Source organism: Ambystoma mexicanum, chromosome 5q, assembly GCF_040938575.1.
Source record: "Ambystoma mexicanum isolate Mex_15411 chromosome 5q, UKY_AmexF1_1, whole genome shotgun sequence".
NCBI classification, from domain to species: domain Eukaryota; kingdom Metazoa; phylum Chordata; class Amphibia; order Caudata; family Ambystomatidae; genus Ambystoma; species Ambystoma mexicanum.
Genome location: NC_090933.1, coordinates 993,377,107 through 993,392,909, shown reverse-complemented (window position 1 = coordinate 993,392,909; position 15,803 = coordinate 993,377,107). Strand labels below are relative to the sequence as shown.

At 40.9% G+C, this 15,803-nt stretch overlaps 1 protein-coding gene across 1 annotated transcript in view; it reads right to left on the bottom strand.

The window, feature by feature from the left end:
• LOC138498338 (fibrocystin-L-like) overlaps positions 1-14,798 on the bottom strand; it is an 848,238-nt gene extending 833,440 nt beyond the window's left edge. The window contains exons 1-2 of the mRNA XM_069622136.1: positions 14,630-14,798; positions 4,106-4,210 (exon numbers count right to left, since the gene is read on the bottom strand). Coding sequence (XP_069478237.1) covers positions 4,106-4,210; positions 14,630-14,798 — 274 coding nt within the window. The remainder of the gene's footprint in view (positions 1-4,105; positions 4,211-14,629) is intronic.
• Between the last annotated feature and the right edge of the window lie 1,005 nt (positions 14,799-15,803).

The following is a 15,803-nucleotide window of genomic DNA, read 5'->3' as shown; positions in this document are numbered from 1 at the left end:
TGTGAATGATTCCTTGGTTCTTTGCACAGGAAGAGATCCCACAGCTCCGAATTGACCAATCTAGCCAGTGCATAGACCCACACAATATCTGATCTTTGTGAGAAACCTGAGGGCGTCCTCACATCTACTCCCCCTGGATCCTTTCCTCAGGTGGCCAGGTTGCTTTTGGATCCTGACCCTGTGGGCGGAGAAGTGAGGGAGGATCACCTGTTAGAGGATCATTGGGTCTTGGGGCTGAGACGTCCTCAGGTGAGACGCTGTATTATGGTTTCCCATTTCAGCAAGAATCCTCCATCCCAGAGGTAGTTATGGGATTTTGCTATCCCGGTCCCACTGACCCATGAAAAGACAAGCGATATTAGCAATCTGGAAATACCAGTACAAGGGTGAACAAGAGAGGTGTTTAGGGTAAGGTAGGTGATACATGGTATCCCCTTTTTCCCTCTGAAGGCCGACCTAACCCTCCCTCATCTCGCCTCATTTCCCTTTATTTGATGTGTCACAGTATGAGATGAGGAAGAGACGGCTAGGAGTAGCGAAAACCAATAGGTGTTTTCACCACTCTGGTACTGAGACAAAGAAGTCAACTGTGAAGGAACACCATTGGGGAAGTCAGGAATGTCCCACTAATAAGTTGACTGATGCTCAGGCAATTGAGTTTATTGACCCAGACCTGTGGGCCCTTAATACTCCTAGAGAGTATAAGAGATGGGGCTTCAGAGAGAAGAGAGAGAGGCGAGCAAGGAGAGCAGGTGGTGAAACGGGCTGGAGAGGAGCAAGTTGGAGTCAGGACTGGGAGCTGCGTGAGTCCGGAGAAGGAGAGAGATGCCTAGGCTGTGTGCGAACCGTGAGAAGATCTAAATCTCTGGCCAAGCTCCGGTTGTCGATAGCAACATCAGAAAGCTGTGCTCTGCCCAAAGCTCAGAGCTGCCGTGGCAAGCGGCAGAACAAGGGAAGCTCTGGGAGGCCGCCGAGAGGGAGCCGAAGCTCGTGGATCCAGGAGGCTCACAGAGGGAGATCCGGCAAAGCTGCAGAAACAGGATGTGCAAAACCGGTCATTGTAATTAAGGGAACACTCTGTCCGGAGCACTTTGCTAATACTGCCATGTGTTCTGAAAATGCCGAATGAAATCAAACAAGAAAACTATGAATGTCGAAGAACATAGCTGTGGACAGCAAGTGATCCTTTTACGCAAGTAGTGAACACTTGAAAGGAAGTATTTAACAAATATTGAATAACTTGAAAAGGAAGTATTAAACAAATATTGAATGCCGAAATGAATGCCGAACTCGGTTGAATGATAAGCTAATACTCTAACTCTTCCCATGTTTTGACTTTCAGAATGTTTCTCGATATCCCTCCTTTTTCATGTCTTTGTGTTTCTCTTTGTAAGCGCCCTGAGGCCAATGGCTTAGTGATGCTATAGAAAAATGGAGATAGATAGATAAATAGAAACGTTGTGGGCAAACCTATGAGATGATAAAAGGCAAATGTGAAAGCACCCATTTAACGGAGCATACATGTGAAAGAGCCTAATAGAAAGGTGGGGAGCAAAGAAGACCACACAAAGTGAATTGGCAAAGCCAAGTGAACTTTATGAATAACTACCATGTGGAAAGGCCAAAGACTGGCAGAAGTTCTGTGACACAGTGGTGCAAAGCCAAGAGTCTAATCAGGAGAGGTCAAGAGAATGGAAACCTGTACAGAAAGAGAAGAGGCCAATAAGGAGAATCTAAGTGAAGGACCTGTCTGGGCGGAAGAGCCTATGGTTCCTAGTTGCGCAACCTGTGATAGGTGGACCGTGTGGTCTGAGAACTGTGCCTAGACCAGGGAACCCTCAAAGTTGAAAGATAAAGACATTGTAAAACAAACCCAGAAGGAACACTTTGCGTGAACTCTTAATGTCATCCAGAAGGTATGTCAAGTTGACCTGGACATTGGAAGTTTTGAAACCAAGCATAAGTTGATACGTTAGAGTCTTGGGGAAGGGAACCCTGAGGCTTGATGAGCTGAAATGCTGTCTTGAGGAAGAAACCTCAAGACCCCTTTTCTTGTGGAACTGTGTGAACCTGTAAAGGTAATCTCAATACTTTTGGGGTACTTTCTTGAGCTTGGGGAAGGGGAGCTGAGAAGGAAGCTGCGAGAAGCTCAGAACCTTTTCTGAAGAAACACTGTTTCTTTCGTTGTTGACATCCCTACACATTGTTTGGCTTTAGTTGTGAGTGTAAGGATAGGTTTCAGAGATAGACAGACTTTTACATTGAACTCTTTGACTTAGACTTTGGTTAGTTTCATTCAGGTAGGGAAATCCCACCTTAGCATAGGGCAGGTTAGGCCATCTACCATCATGACATGTAATTAAATATTTTATTTTGAACTTTGAATCTGTTGTCTGTGTCTTGACTCATGATGCCTTCACATCTTCTACAGTGCAAATAGCTGTGCCTATTAAAGGTGAAAATTGCCCAACAGACACATTCCACCCCGACCCTTCCCTTGCCCTCTACCAAGTTTAGGTCTTGCAGGACATAGACAGGTACATTTTATTCACACTTCCCTTCAATAAATTAATTTGGCTTTGCAGTGCTTTGGCTTCCTCTGCATACAAACCGCAAATGGGGTTCTCAGCGCTTTCGCCTTCTCCTACACCTAAGAAATTCACATGAGGTTTCTTATGCCTACTTTATGCACGTGGGGTTTGCAGTGTTTTGGACATTTCCACCTAAAACATGCACATGGGGGCTCTCAGTGCTGTGGGCCTTTCCATATGCCAACCAATCCATGTGTGATTTTCAGTGCTTTGGGCTTCTCCTATGCTTAGTAAATGCACGGGGGATTCTCACCACCTTAGCAGCGTTTTCCTTCACCCAATAAATGCACCTAGTGTCCTCAGTGCTTTGGTCTTCTCCTGCTCCTAGTAAATGCACCTAGTGTTCTCAGTGCTTTGGTTTTCTCCTGCTCCTAGTAAATGAACCTGGGTTCTCAGTGCTTTGGTCTTATCCTGCTCCTAGTAAATGAACCTGGGTTCTCAGTGTTTTGGTCTTCTCCTGCTCCTAGTAAATGAACCTGGGATCTCAGTGCTTTGGTCTTCTCCTGCTCCTAGTAAATGCACCTAGTGTTCTCAGTGTTTTGGTCTTCTCCTGCTCCTAGTAAATTAACCTGGGTTCTCAGTGCTTTTGTCTTCTCCTGCTCCTAGTAAATGAACCTGGGTTCTCAGTGCTTTGGTCTTCTCCTGCTCCTAGTAAATGAACTTGGGTTCTCAGTGCTTTGGTCTTCTCCTGCTCCTAGTAAATGAACCTGGGTTCTCAGTGCTTTGGCTTCTCCTGCTCCTAGTAAATGAACCTGGGTTCTCAGTGCTTTGGCTTCTCCGAAACCTAATGAATGCATGCAAGGTTGCCAGTGTGTTGGCATTCTCCTAAGCTTAATAAATGCACATGGAGTTATAATTGCTTTGGCTTTATTTTCCCCCTAGTAAATGCTCATGGGGTTCATAGTGCTTGGCATCCTCCGCCCCTCCAAGGTGCATCTAAGTAGTACTGCCACTCCACCCACAATTCCCATCCCCACCTACTCACAATTAATATGCCCCACAACTCCCCAAAAAGAAATCCAACCTATCTCTACCTCATCCCTTTTAATGATTTAAAACTGACGTATCCCTTCCCTAACAAGTCTGCCTCTTTAAATCACAACAATAGACTGTCCCGTGTTTCTACTAACTTGTCTTTTGCGGCGCAAGTTCACCTCATATCTAAAACTTCGTGAAAAATCTGCCAAGTGTGACTTGAGTGTACAAATGGAAACTCTACAGGTTCAAGTCTGCAACTAACCATCCCGCTCATGCTTAAAACCTTGGATTGCAATGATAACAGTGGAGGCTGTGTCTGGCAAGTATCAGAAATACATTGGGGCCAAAATAGTCACATTGCGCAAATGAAGTAACTTGGGTCCTATTGTTTGCAATAATGAGCAGGGAAATTAGTGGAGGGCAGGGGCACCCTTAATTAGAAAGTGTAGGTGCCTCGCCAACAGCTTAGATACATAATTAAGACAATTAATAAGGTTTGAATTGAACATTCCCAGAATACAAGACATATCACCTACCTCGATGTTTGCCGCCATTTGTCACTATCTGTGTGTTTGCAATTGATTGAGTAACACAGTGTAACATAGTTTCTGAAGAGGATGTTACAGTGCAAGGAATCGATCCTGGAAGAAGGCAGAATACAAGATATCATACAACATACATCAGTGAGTGCAAGGATGCATACAGCCACAGGCGAGCCTCCATTTTCTGCCATACTCCCCCTGCAATGGGGCCCTGTCTTACATCTTTAGTGTCAAAAGGAAGCTTCCTTGTACCCCATTGTAGAAGTGACATTGATTGTTTTTTAATACAGCACTGCACATGTAAGAATGTTTTTGGGTGATATTAGAGCCCCGAAATGTTCTAATTCAAACAAATGATGTAGGGCAGGAGTCAGTTATCAATTTTGAAAGTACCTTGAAAAAACGTACACGTGTGAGTACCATATTGCCATATAAAGGTTTTTACTAATTTGAATTAAACTGAATAATGACGAGTCAACCTCATGATGTAGCAGTAACAATAGGGCCTAACTATCAAGAAATAAGGGGCCCAAAATGATACAAACCTTCTTAGAAATGACCTGTCGTGTTAACATGCACCCTTGTTATTTTGGTATTAAGTAAAAAAAAATAGTTTTCAAATGAGCGCGAGGAAAAAAAAAGATCGATTTTTAAAGACCGTTCTTTCACTGCACAGAGGGTCTTTCCAAACCGAAATGTCATGCCCCTGCCGCACACGAGTGTCCCAGGGGCTGACAAACACATCGGAGCAGTAAGTGCCGCCGCGGGAGAACATGTAAATGTTTATATGGGTGTGAATGTGTTGCGTGTTTGTGAAAGTAGGGGGTAGTGGTATGCTTGGGTGGGGAGGGATGTGGGGGCGGTTCTATGTGGGGGCAACTGAGGAGGGGGTTCATGGGTTATCATATTTTCATATTTTGTGGGATGCCGAAAACCGGCTGAAAAAATATGTCTTTTTAGTCGGCGACCAACAAAAGGCGAAAATATGACATAGAACCGTTATTTTATGGGGCATTGATTAGCTAGGATTATACAGTTTTAGAAGAGGAAATGTCCCAAAAACATACAAAATGCTTAAAATGCATGTTAAAGCACTGAATTTGAAAAAGAAAAAAACAGGGTTACTACATTTCCACAAAAAAACATATTTCTAAATAATACTAAAATGCTTTAAAGGGAAACATTATATTATGTTTATATTATGTTGCTGGATTTTTCTATAGAGTGGTTTTTGCCCCTAGCACAAGCTCTGGGCGCATTGGGTGGGGCAAGTTAATGTAAGGTTATGGGTGCATTACTGTGAGCAGAGGGAGCAGAGTAGAGCAGAGCACAGGTGTCTAATAGATCAACTGAGTGGGACAGGTCAGGTACAGTTGCCTGTGAGAGGGTGTGCATGTGCCTTTTGTGTTGTGTGTAGTAGGGATTGCTGGGATTTAATGTTCAGCAAGCTGAGGTCCATGGTCTGTGTGCTGACTAGTGCAGCTGCATTTTATGCCATATTGATTTATATCACGCACCGCTGACATTTTCATGGTCTTCAGGCAAAGTGAGGTGGGATTGGTTATGGTAGAAAGCGGGTTAAGACAGGTGTTGTGTCTATCAGACCCTCAGAATATCAGTGTGGCAGACTAACAGTGTGGCAAACTAACAGTGTGGCGAGCTAGCAGTGTGGTAAATGAATCTGTTGGAAAGATATCACAATAGTAGAATATTAGAATGGCTAAAACATCACATGTGTAAAGTGCTACTTTGTATCAAGCTATCACCGGGAAAACTAAAAGCGTGGCAAACAAGTCACGTGCTAAACTAACCTGTTGGAAAAATATCACAATAGTAGAATATCATAATCGCTAAAACATTACGCACGCACCCGTGGAAGTACCCGGAAGTGCCGCTCTGTTGCCTGCACAGCCTGTATTAGCAGTACGTGACTTTCACAAGCAAGCCATCCATGAATATTACAAGGACTTTCATTCCTAAGGGATTGGTGTGGTGATTATCCTTATCTATTGTTTGTTTTGGTCCTTTTTGTAGATATACTCTGGTAAACTTCAAATTATTAGCATTGAACACTAAGCCCCGCCGCCAAACCAGCAACTTCCTACATTAACGGAAGGCGCGCGCCCACCAGTGAAAGTGCCTGGAAGTGCTGCTTAGACACTTGGCTGTGCGGCGAGCAGCAACTTCCAGGACTTTCACTGTGGCAGGTTATTTTATCCCAGGCAAGTTTTGTTTCTGTTTCTCGTCCTACTCATTCAAGGAGATTCACAAATATATCCTATTTTTGTCTTGAGAGTTGGTATTGTGAAATTGAGCATGCCAAAAAGCGTATTACTCCTTAAAGACCAACATGCCTCAATTACTTGAAGTCTCAAAGGTATCTATGCAATTAAAACGAACACCTCAGAGAAATATTACTGCTGTTACATCAGCGAAGAAATCATCTTTACTTAATTCTGATATCAGAAAATGTTGTCGACCGGGTGATTATGGCTTAATTCAATCTGCCGTAAATCAGCCAATGGCTCTACCATCACCTGCACCCCGTCACATAGTAAACACTGATGAGGCAAGTCCTGTTGTCATACCAGACTCACTTGTAGTAGCGGGCTTCTCCGATACTATGGCTGACTCCTCACCTGATTTAGATGCTCTCAAAACCGTTTAATATACAGAAATAGACATGAAGACGATCAAGTAAATAATCCCGAGTCAGGACAGATACAGGTGCAATTGCACGAGACACACGAGATCACGATTTAATAGCAGCCCCGAACAATATAAATCAGTAGTACATAGCTGAACAACACAGTCAAGACCTAACATGCATTTCGATTCCATCGGCCCCTGGTAGTCCTGTTGCGCACAATGTACCTCCGACCAATTTAAATCCAGACTCTCAGGCAATACACGCCATAGTGAATAACAACAGTCTTTCACAATCTCCTATAATGTTTGGACACTCAATTCATAATTCATCAGCTCTTTCGTTATCCTTCACACATCCTACACCCTGCAAGATAAAAAGTGCATCTCAATTACCACTAGTGCGTCAAAAAGTTGCACCTTCAGCAACACTCGTGGACATTACACTAAGTGCAATGAACACAGCATTCATTTCTTTATCAAGACATTTTGAGACTTTAGATGCAAAAATGAGCCATCAGTCAGCCTTCATCACGCAATTGTTAGACCGCAATATAACCAATGGTGTTAATCTGACAGACAAGGTCACTAAGCTACCCTTCCAGCTGCCGCCCTCAGTGAACAAATAATGCCACTTTACGTCCATCTTGACCGACAATCAGAATCTTGTATCGAGGGAAGCCATAAAACTAAAGAAATGTGCACTGCCATCCTTTGATCGAGTCATCCGACCAATTGAAGCAGTCAATACCGATCTATCCCTGACCACTTCCTTATTGCCTCAGGACACAACAATGCCACTTCCATCAGAAAAAATGCCAGAAAACGGAAAAATGATCCTATACAATTGTTACTTTTCATAAGAAACAAAAATAAAAAAAGTAACAAATGTCCTTCCCAAGAAAAAAAAGAAAAAACTTGAATTCAATACATTTGCCCTTGAATTCAAGCTCCAAGCAGTTTATCAAAGAAGTTTATCAAAGCTATAACAATTCCTAAAAAACAGTGTTAGAGCTTCATCAGCAGTATTTAAAAAATACTTGAACATTTCCCAAACAAAAGAAGACAATGCAGCCAAAAATGAATGCCCAACAACAGCCTATGCACCCTTAGATGAGTTAGTCTCTGCTGTTGAAGAACAACAAGATATGATTGATGACCCTTCTACCCGGCCCAATCCATCTCAGGGACCAAATTCCACTACATTTCGAACACCCTGCTGACAAAACCTGATTATCTCACCATTGAACAAAGACAAATAGAAATACAAAAAGCAATGGATCTATATTTGACCTCTCAGCAGAACCAGTACCCACTTCATGCACAAAATCAAAATATGATCCAGCAAATGCGCAAGAGTGAGATTCCTCATAACATAAACTCCAGTGACTTGCTCTGGCATAAGGAGGAGTTCCAACCTTCAGAGAGAAATTCATCTATTTGAGCTTTAACTCACATTAATAAAAATAATTGTATCAAATCTGAAAATCAATTCAAACTTCGCTCTTCACAATATCACCACCAAATCATGGAGTGTCGCCCCTCCCCGTACACCATATATGATCTTAACAAAACTAGTGTTCCGGCCATTTTTGCAGATATTGCTAGTCTTGAGGACATAACCTCCTCAGATGTGGAACAAGTTGAATTCCCTAATGAAACTAATTTATCAATAGCAAGACTATGAATTTGATCAGGAGTTGTTCTAAATACTATTTGGAAGGCAAGAATGGAACTTTTTGCCTTAGGCTTTGTGATCGTCCAAGACTCTAACATCAAGCCTTTACTAAGAAAAAGGGAGGATTCTGTGCCATTTAGCATGCCACATTACTGCTTAAACCCACCAACTCTAGAGAATTCAAGGTACACATGTCAGCAGATAAGTGATAAGATCTTAAATGCCGGCACGACTTGCCACTGTTGGAATATCCAAGAATAACAACCTGCAAGACAATTTCTAAACCAAATCTCCTTAGCGAGCTGGAATACACAAGGCTTCACCCATCTAATGGTTAACCCTGACAACCTTTTAGACACCTATGATATACTAGCTCTTTAAGAGAAATGACTGTCAGAAACCCCTTTATGAAATGACCATGGGATCGTTTTAAATCCAGCTAAATGTGCAGCCAAAGGAAGGCCCATGTCTGGCCTCCTTGTGGTGGTTCAAATCAGCTCTGGGCTGTCAGTTCAACAGTGGGCAACTCCTAACCAATATATGCGGCTAGTTCAGATACAATTCATGACGAGAGTAGTTGCATTAATCAATATTTATTGGAATCCCGTGGGGTAACGGTTGATCATTTCTTGCATGATCTTGAAGCTATTTATAATCTTATCAGGCAGACACCATGAATTACGCATATGGTTCTTGTAAGTGATTTAAATCTTCACTGTCTATCAAGACGTGATTCAATTGCAAATCCAACAAGGCAACAATGGACAACCTTCATGAAAGAAAGAAACATGATAATGACCAATGGCTCGCTACGAGGTGATATCCCTCCACAGAGTATTTGGAGAAGGGAATCACAGGAGGCCATTATTGATTACATTTATTTAGACCAAAATGTATTTGCAGAGGCTGACAGTCTCGAAATCGTTAAACAAAAATATAGCGATCATGAAATGCTAAACCTCAAATGGTCATGGCAGTCCATCTCGAATGAGCCTTGTAGGAATGAATTTAAAGGCAAACTCATACTTAACAGTGGGAGAAATAGATTTTGGTGGTCTGAACTATTATTACATAGCCTAAATAACTATCTCATACAAGCACAAGGTTTTCCCAATGAATATACCAATGTACCATTGTACAACTGTATGCAAATATGTACCCTAATGTATAATTGTATAGCCACTTCTGCTGCACCCAACCTGTAACTAAGATCTTTGCAAGTAACAGCAGCTCAATGCCCAAGGGCTGCTGTGCGCTATACAAATGTAATAAATACATATATTAACTATGAAGATAAACAATATGAATCAGTTCTACATCTCTTTAGACTCCATCCATTTATAACAGGGAACAAGATCCACAAAAATATACACATTCACAATCCTCAATTAAAGAATAGAAAAACAAAATTTCGCCGGGACAAAAGACTGGCTCTGCGCTTTCCTCTGACTGCAAGATCTGGTGCACTCAAGACCATAAGAACTAAATACAAAACTGGCTAAGAGCACGGAAAGCCTCCCTATATATGAAAGACGGGGAACCATGCTGAAGGCCATCATCTCTAAAAATTCGGCTCAGACTTGGTCTCTACTCAATCAAGCGAACTTTGTCTTGCAGACCTCGGATCAAATTAACGGGGTGACAGAACAACAATGGGTAGCTCACTTTTCAGCTCTATACGCATCCTTTTAGCCTACAAAGATCATTTCAAATCACTATCTAATTAATTTAAACTTAAAATATCTGAAGAAGATATTCTATACTCCATCCAGAAATCTAGTCAATTGAGAACACCCGGGCCAGATGGGTTGAGCGACGCCATGGTTAAAGAGCATCCTCAAGCTTGGGCAACGGTTTTATATAACATCTTTGCACATATAATCAAAACAAATCGCTTGCCGACAACCTGGCGACACTCGATAATAATACCTGTATTTAAGAAGGTCGATCGACAATCTCAGGCCAACTGCAGGCCAATTGCCCTACTTGATACACCTGGCAAGATATTTACACGCTTCATCCTAACAGATTTTAATGAATGGGTGACCAAAACCAGCATCGTGACCCATTCCTAACAGGGTTTGTTACAAGACTGGGAACTACCGTAAACCTTATGACAATCATTGTCTTAAAATCACATTGCCTCGCTATAAAGCAACCATTATATCTGGCATTTGTGGACGTTTTGCTCTGCCTTTGATTCTGTATCTAGGCAAATACTACTGACTAAGTAGTTTAAAGCTCAATGTCCCACATCTATCAGCACCTTAATCAATGTATTACATTCAGCCACATCAACCCAGGTGCGACTTACATTGGATGGTCTTCTGACTGCCCCATCTCTACTCATAGACGCTTAAAACAGGGGTGCTTTTTGGCCTCGGCTCTTTTTAATTATTTCATATTAGACATGAAGGAGAAGTTTGCTAATATGATGACAGATGCTCCCAAGTTAGGAACCCAAACAATACCATGGCTGCTATATGCAGACAACCTATTGTTATTATCAACAACTCCCAAATGTCTACAAAGATTATTGAATGGTTTGGCCTCCTATGCAGACCAAAATCAACTGCAAATTAATATTGATAAAACAAAGGTGATGCACCGTGGCAGAACACGAGACGCAAATAAAACGCTTAGTTGGACTTTGCACTCCAAACAACTTCAAGTAGTGCATCACTACACTTATTTGGGTATTAATGTAAATGATCAAGATTATGATAACTTATATCTTACTGACATCAAGATCAAACTAATTATAGCCATATCACAAGCTAAAGCCAAATTAACCAAATATGGCAAATTCTCATGTACGCCGGCGCTCACTTATGATAATCAAAAGGCTGTCCCGGTTTTGCTATATGGTGCGGAAACAAAAAACATCTTTCAAAAAGTGTTCTGGGATAGAATTGAAGGCCAATTTTGGCGACGGGTGTTAAACCTTCCACAATACGTACCAGTAGCCATGGTCCGATTTGAATTGGGCCTGATTTCCTTCAATACTATATATGCGTGGACATTATGTGCCTTGATAAGAAAATGTATTTTAGCTCACAAATCGGACATGCTACTAAGCATATTAGCTACTTATGTATGTACATCTACCCACAAGTTTGCAACCACATGGAAGTCTGCTGATATAACATTAGATCTTTTGCTAAGCAAACCAACACGCGCCAAATTAAAATCATACCAATTTGATTGGATCAAAATGCAACAAATAAGTCGATTGCATATTGACTTCAGAAATAATCTTTTTGGCAACAAAAATGTTTGTGTGTTGGCAAGTTACTTAGAAAAATGTCCATCAGCACGACATAGGAATGCATACTTGTGATTCAGATTTAATCTGTGGCCAACCTATGACGTATTATCTAGGCAAAGAATTATTAGCAAGGCTGACAACATATGTCGAATTTGTAGAACTGTGGGCCAACGAAAAAACCTTGCAACATCTAATTACCTAATGCCCAATGCTTACTGAAACATGTAACCTTTATTTGAAGCAGTGCTTTAAACATTTCAGAATTGTACGCTCAGTTGACCTTTGGTATCACATTTTTTGCAGTAATCAAACATCTGTTAAAATTGCAACAGTAAAATTCTTAGAAGCATTGCAACTAGATAATACATGAAGTACTTACGACTCTGACTAAGGAAAATCTGTTTTCTGTTATAATAAGCTTATAATTGTAACAAACATTTAAGAAATATTGTTTACCGGTTTTATTCCAATCTTTTATTTTAAAAATATTGTCCTTGTACTGCTGATCAAAAGTTTTAATTGACATAGAATTGTTTGCATGTTGATTTATTTTTATACTAAATTTTGATGTGTCCTTTTCTCTTATGTTGTCATGCTGAATTGCTTAATTTTATTTTTCATTGTCATTTGATATCTAAATCTTTAATTGGAATTGAAAGATTGATTTTAAATCAGCCAAATCAATAAAAAAAAAAACTTTACATTTGCAGAGTGTTACTTTGGCCGAGTAATCAATAGTATTGGTGTGGCAAACTATCAGCATGGCAAACTGTCAATATGACAAACTATCAATGTGGTAAACTAGGAGCATGGTAAGCTAACCTGTTGGAAATCTATTGTAATGCCATGTATCAGTGTGGGAAGCTATCAGTGTGGCAATCTAACAGTGTGGCAAGTTAGCAATTTCGAAAACTATCAGTGTGGCAAACGGAAAGTGTGGCAAGCTAACAGTGTGGCAAATTAGCAAATTCGAAAACTATCAGTGTGGCAAACTATCAGTGTGGTGAGGTGGCATGGATATATGTTATAGATGTTAGCTAAAGTCGTTCCTGTCCTGATTTATGGCACGGATGCAATGCCTCTAATCCCTGATTCAAACTGACAAAAACTTGAAGGTTTCTTCTGGCGGGGCGTTCTAAATCTGGCCACCTCGACACCGATAACACTGATAAGAAGAGAATTGTGCTTATCCTCTCTTCAGGCCTTAAAAATGAGATCGACCATCATGCTATATCGTAAAGTCTTCGACTCTCCAAAAAAAAAAGTTCTGGACCTTATTAGGAGAGAAACTAACTACGGGAACAACTCAATGTTGACCAAATGGGCCCAATACAATCTCTTCATTCTCCAAGAACTAAACATCAACCTGGAAACATTAATACAAAACCCCAACCAGGTATCAAAGAAACTTCTTGAAGCTGACTGGATAAAGACCCAGGAAGTTGCAAACAACTACTCGATGACAGTCAATCTACCCACCACGCCGATGAAACTTGACGGGGTACGTGGATACCTATGCAAGTTCCCAGATAAACAGCTAAGCAGAACTTTCCTAAGGTTCAGACTGAACCAGTTGAAAACAAACAAAGTCCTAGCGATTCGAAATCAATCCAGCTCAAACAACTGCCGGTTTTGTGAAACATCGGACAATGTGGAAACTACTAAACATCTGATCCTCGAATGCCCTGGCCTAACAGGGAACAGACATCGATTTCTGGCCGACCCATTGAAGAACTACCGCACCCTCGATTTAGAAAACCTATGGGCCCTATTGGCTAGCGGTAACAACAGAAGGTGCACTATCGGTCTGTCTCTGTTTATGGAAAAACTGAATTTGTGAAATTGGCCTTCTCGGTTAAAAGACCCCATTCAGAACTAAGAATGAACAATTCAATAAATCATCATTGGTCGGATTTTTGTAAAAATTGTAACACAATTAAATCAAAAAAAAAAAATATATATGTTATAGATGTTGAGTTTTGAGATTTGTGTGGGGCTTGTTGTCTGAAGGCAGGGAGACAGGGTGCTGTTTGAGAGTTAGGTGTGTGTTGGTTAGGGTAGGAGGTTGGGGGTTTGCTGCTACCCACAGATTAGAGTTTCAAATGATTCATAATGCAGCAAAGGTTGCATAAACTCTGCCAAAATCCAGTTTTAGGTCATTGCTTTTGTCCATAACATACATTGTTTCATTTCAGCCTAAAGTGTCAAAATGGCTGAATAGCACCCACCTTTATGAAGCCATGTAACTGATTCATGACATCAATAGGAGGATGGGATAGTGTTATTAGGTTTATTATGATCGGGTGTGAATAAGGGATCTATGGCGATTTTTACCAAGCATACCGCAAAAGTACACAGTACAGAAAAGCAGGCAGTCCTTGAAACAAACACCCCATATCCTATTGCATTGTATTGTAGGGTTCATCAGTGTCCAGTGAGATGCAATATAATGGGTGTGAGCAGTCTGTGTAGGTTGCCTTGTGGTTGGTGGATGTGGATTTGGTGTGGGTGAGTGGGATTGCTCAGTGAGTGCTTGAACACCGCAGTCAGTGTTTTTGGTGATGAAAAGAAGGGTATTCGTCTTGGAGCATGCTTTCACCAGTATGTCCCTCTGACTGTCAGATGAAAACATCTTTTCGCACTTTAATTTTCATTTATCATGATTCGTGTTGCTAGTTTTCCATTTCTAGCCCAGGTATCAATTTGGTTGATGTCTTTGTCTTAGCCTTTGCAGCCAAATGGCACAGAGTAAAGTGTGTCAGTTATCATACTTGTAGTTAAGTGTGTGCACCTTAATGGAAGCTATTTGAGACGTTATTGTCATGTTAAGCCTGACATCCAACAACACTGTAGTTGCAAAACGAAAAAATACATCAAAGGCGGTTTGCACAGTTTCATGATACAAACAACAACAAGCAATTCATACCTAGTAATACTTTATTTTCTTGGGGGTTTGTGCTGAATCCATCTCCAGTTAAGGTGATTTTGGTGCCTCCGTATAGAGAGCCTTGTTGTGGAGACAAGCTGGACACTTTGAAAAGGTACTCAATTGAAGGATTCAATGATGTGCTAGAAAGTGACATTGCAAGAACCATGGTATGTTGAAAACCAATGAAACATAGATTGAAAGAAAGCATTTAAAGAAGGGCATTCACCAAATAGATATTGCTACAAAGTTTAACAAATTAGATAACTGAAGAAAGAGAAAAAGTCTAAAAATAGCTTACCTTAGAATGAAGAAAAAACATTTTAAATGCCTCTATTTTGTTTAAATGAATGTCATTTTATAAAGACAATGATCAGTTTGAAACAATTTGTATAGCACATTACTTCAATATTGATGTGTACTAACTGCGGAAAATATAATGTATTACAAGAGCAGCCTCCAATGCTTCAATAATACAACTTAAAGACAGTGAATGTCTGATTTGCCTGGTACCTTCACCATATGTATTTATGTATTTATTTATTTATGCGCTTTGTTATTGTGCCATAAACAGCCAGGGCCTGCTTCAGAGTAACAACATGGGGAAGAATGATGGGGAAAGAGGGAAGCAAAAGCTTAAGAGTGTAGGGTGCACATCAGGACAGATGACAGCACTCATGGAGGACCTAGTTATAATGTGGTGGCTAAGTGGGTGACATTAACAAGGAAGAGCATCATTTTGTGGGCTCAGGAATGCTGGGGACTAGTGAAGAGTGGGGTAATTGTGAGGCAGGGACTGGGGCAATAGCCTGCGCATAGTATTTCAACCTACAGTGTCAGGAAGTTTATGAGGCGTTCAATTCAGTTTGTAAATGCACTGAGGAACAGGTAGGTTTCCAAGGTCCTTCTGAAGTGCATGTGGTTGTTCATAAAGTGAAGGCTTTCATGCAGGTTGCTCTATAGTTTAGGTCCCTGGATATTCCGTCTTTTTCACCTTTTCAGAATTTGTTGGAAATTGTTGATGCTTACAATGTTAGCCAACCTATGGTTTCTTGAGGGGGAATGGGTAGCGCTAGATTTCATTATCCAAGTATTTGGAAGGTAAAGCCTTACATTTCATGTTGCAGCCCATCAGTAGTGCCTCCAGAACATCAACCACTGAGCCACCACTACC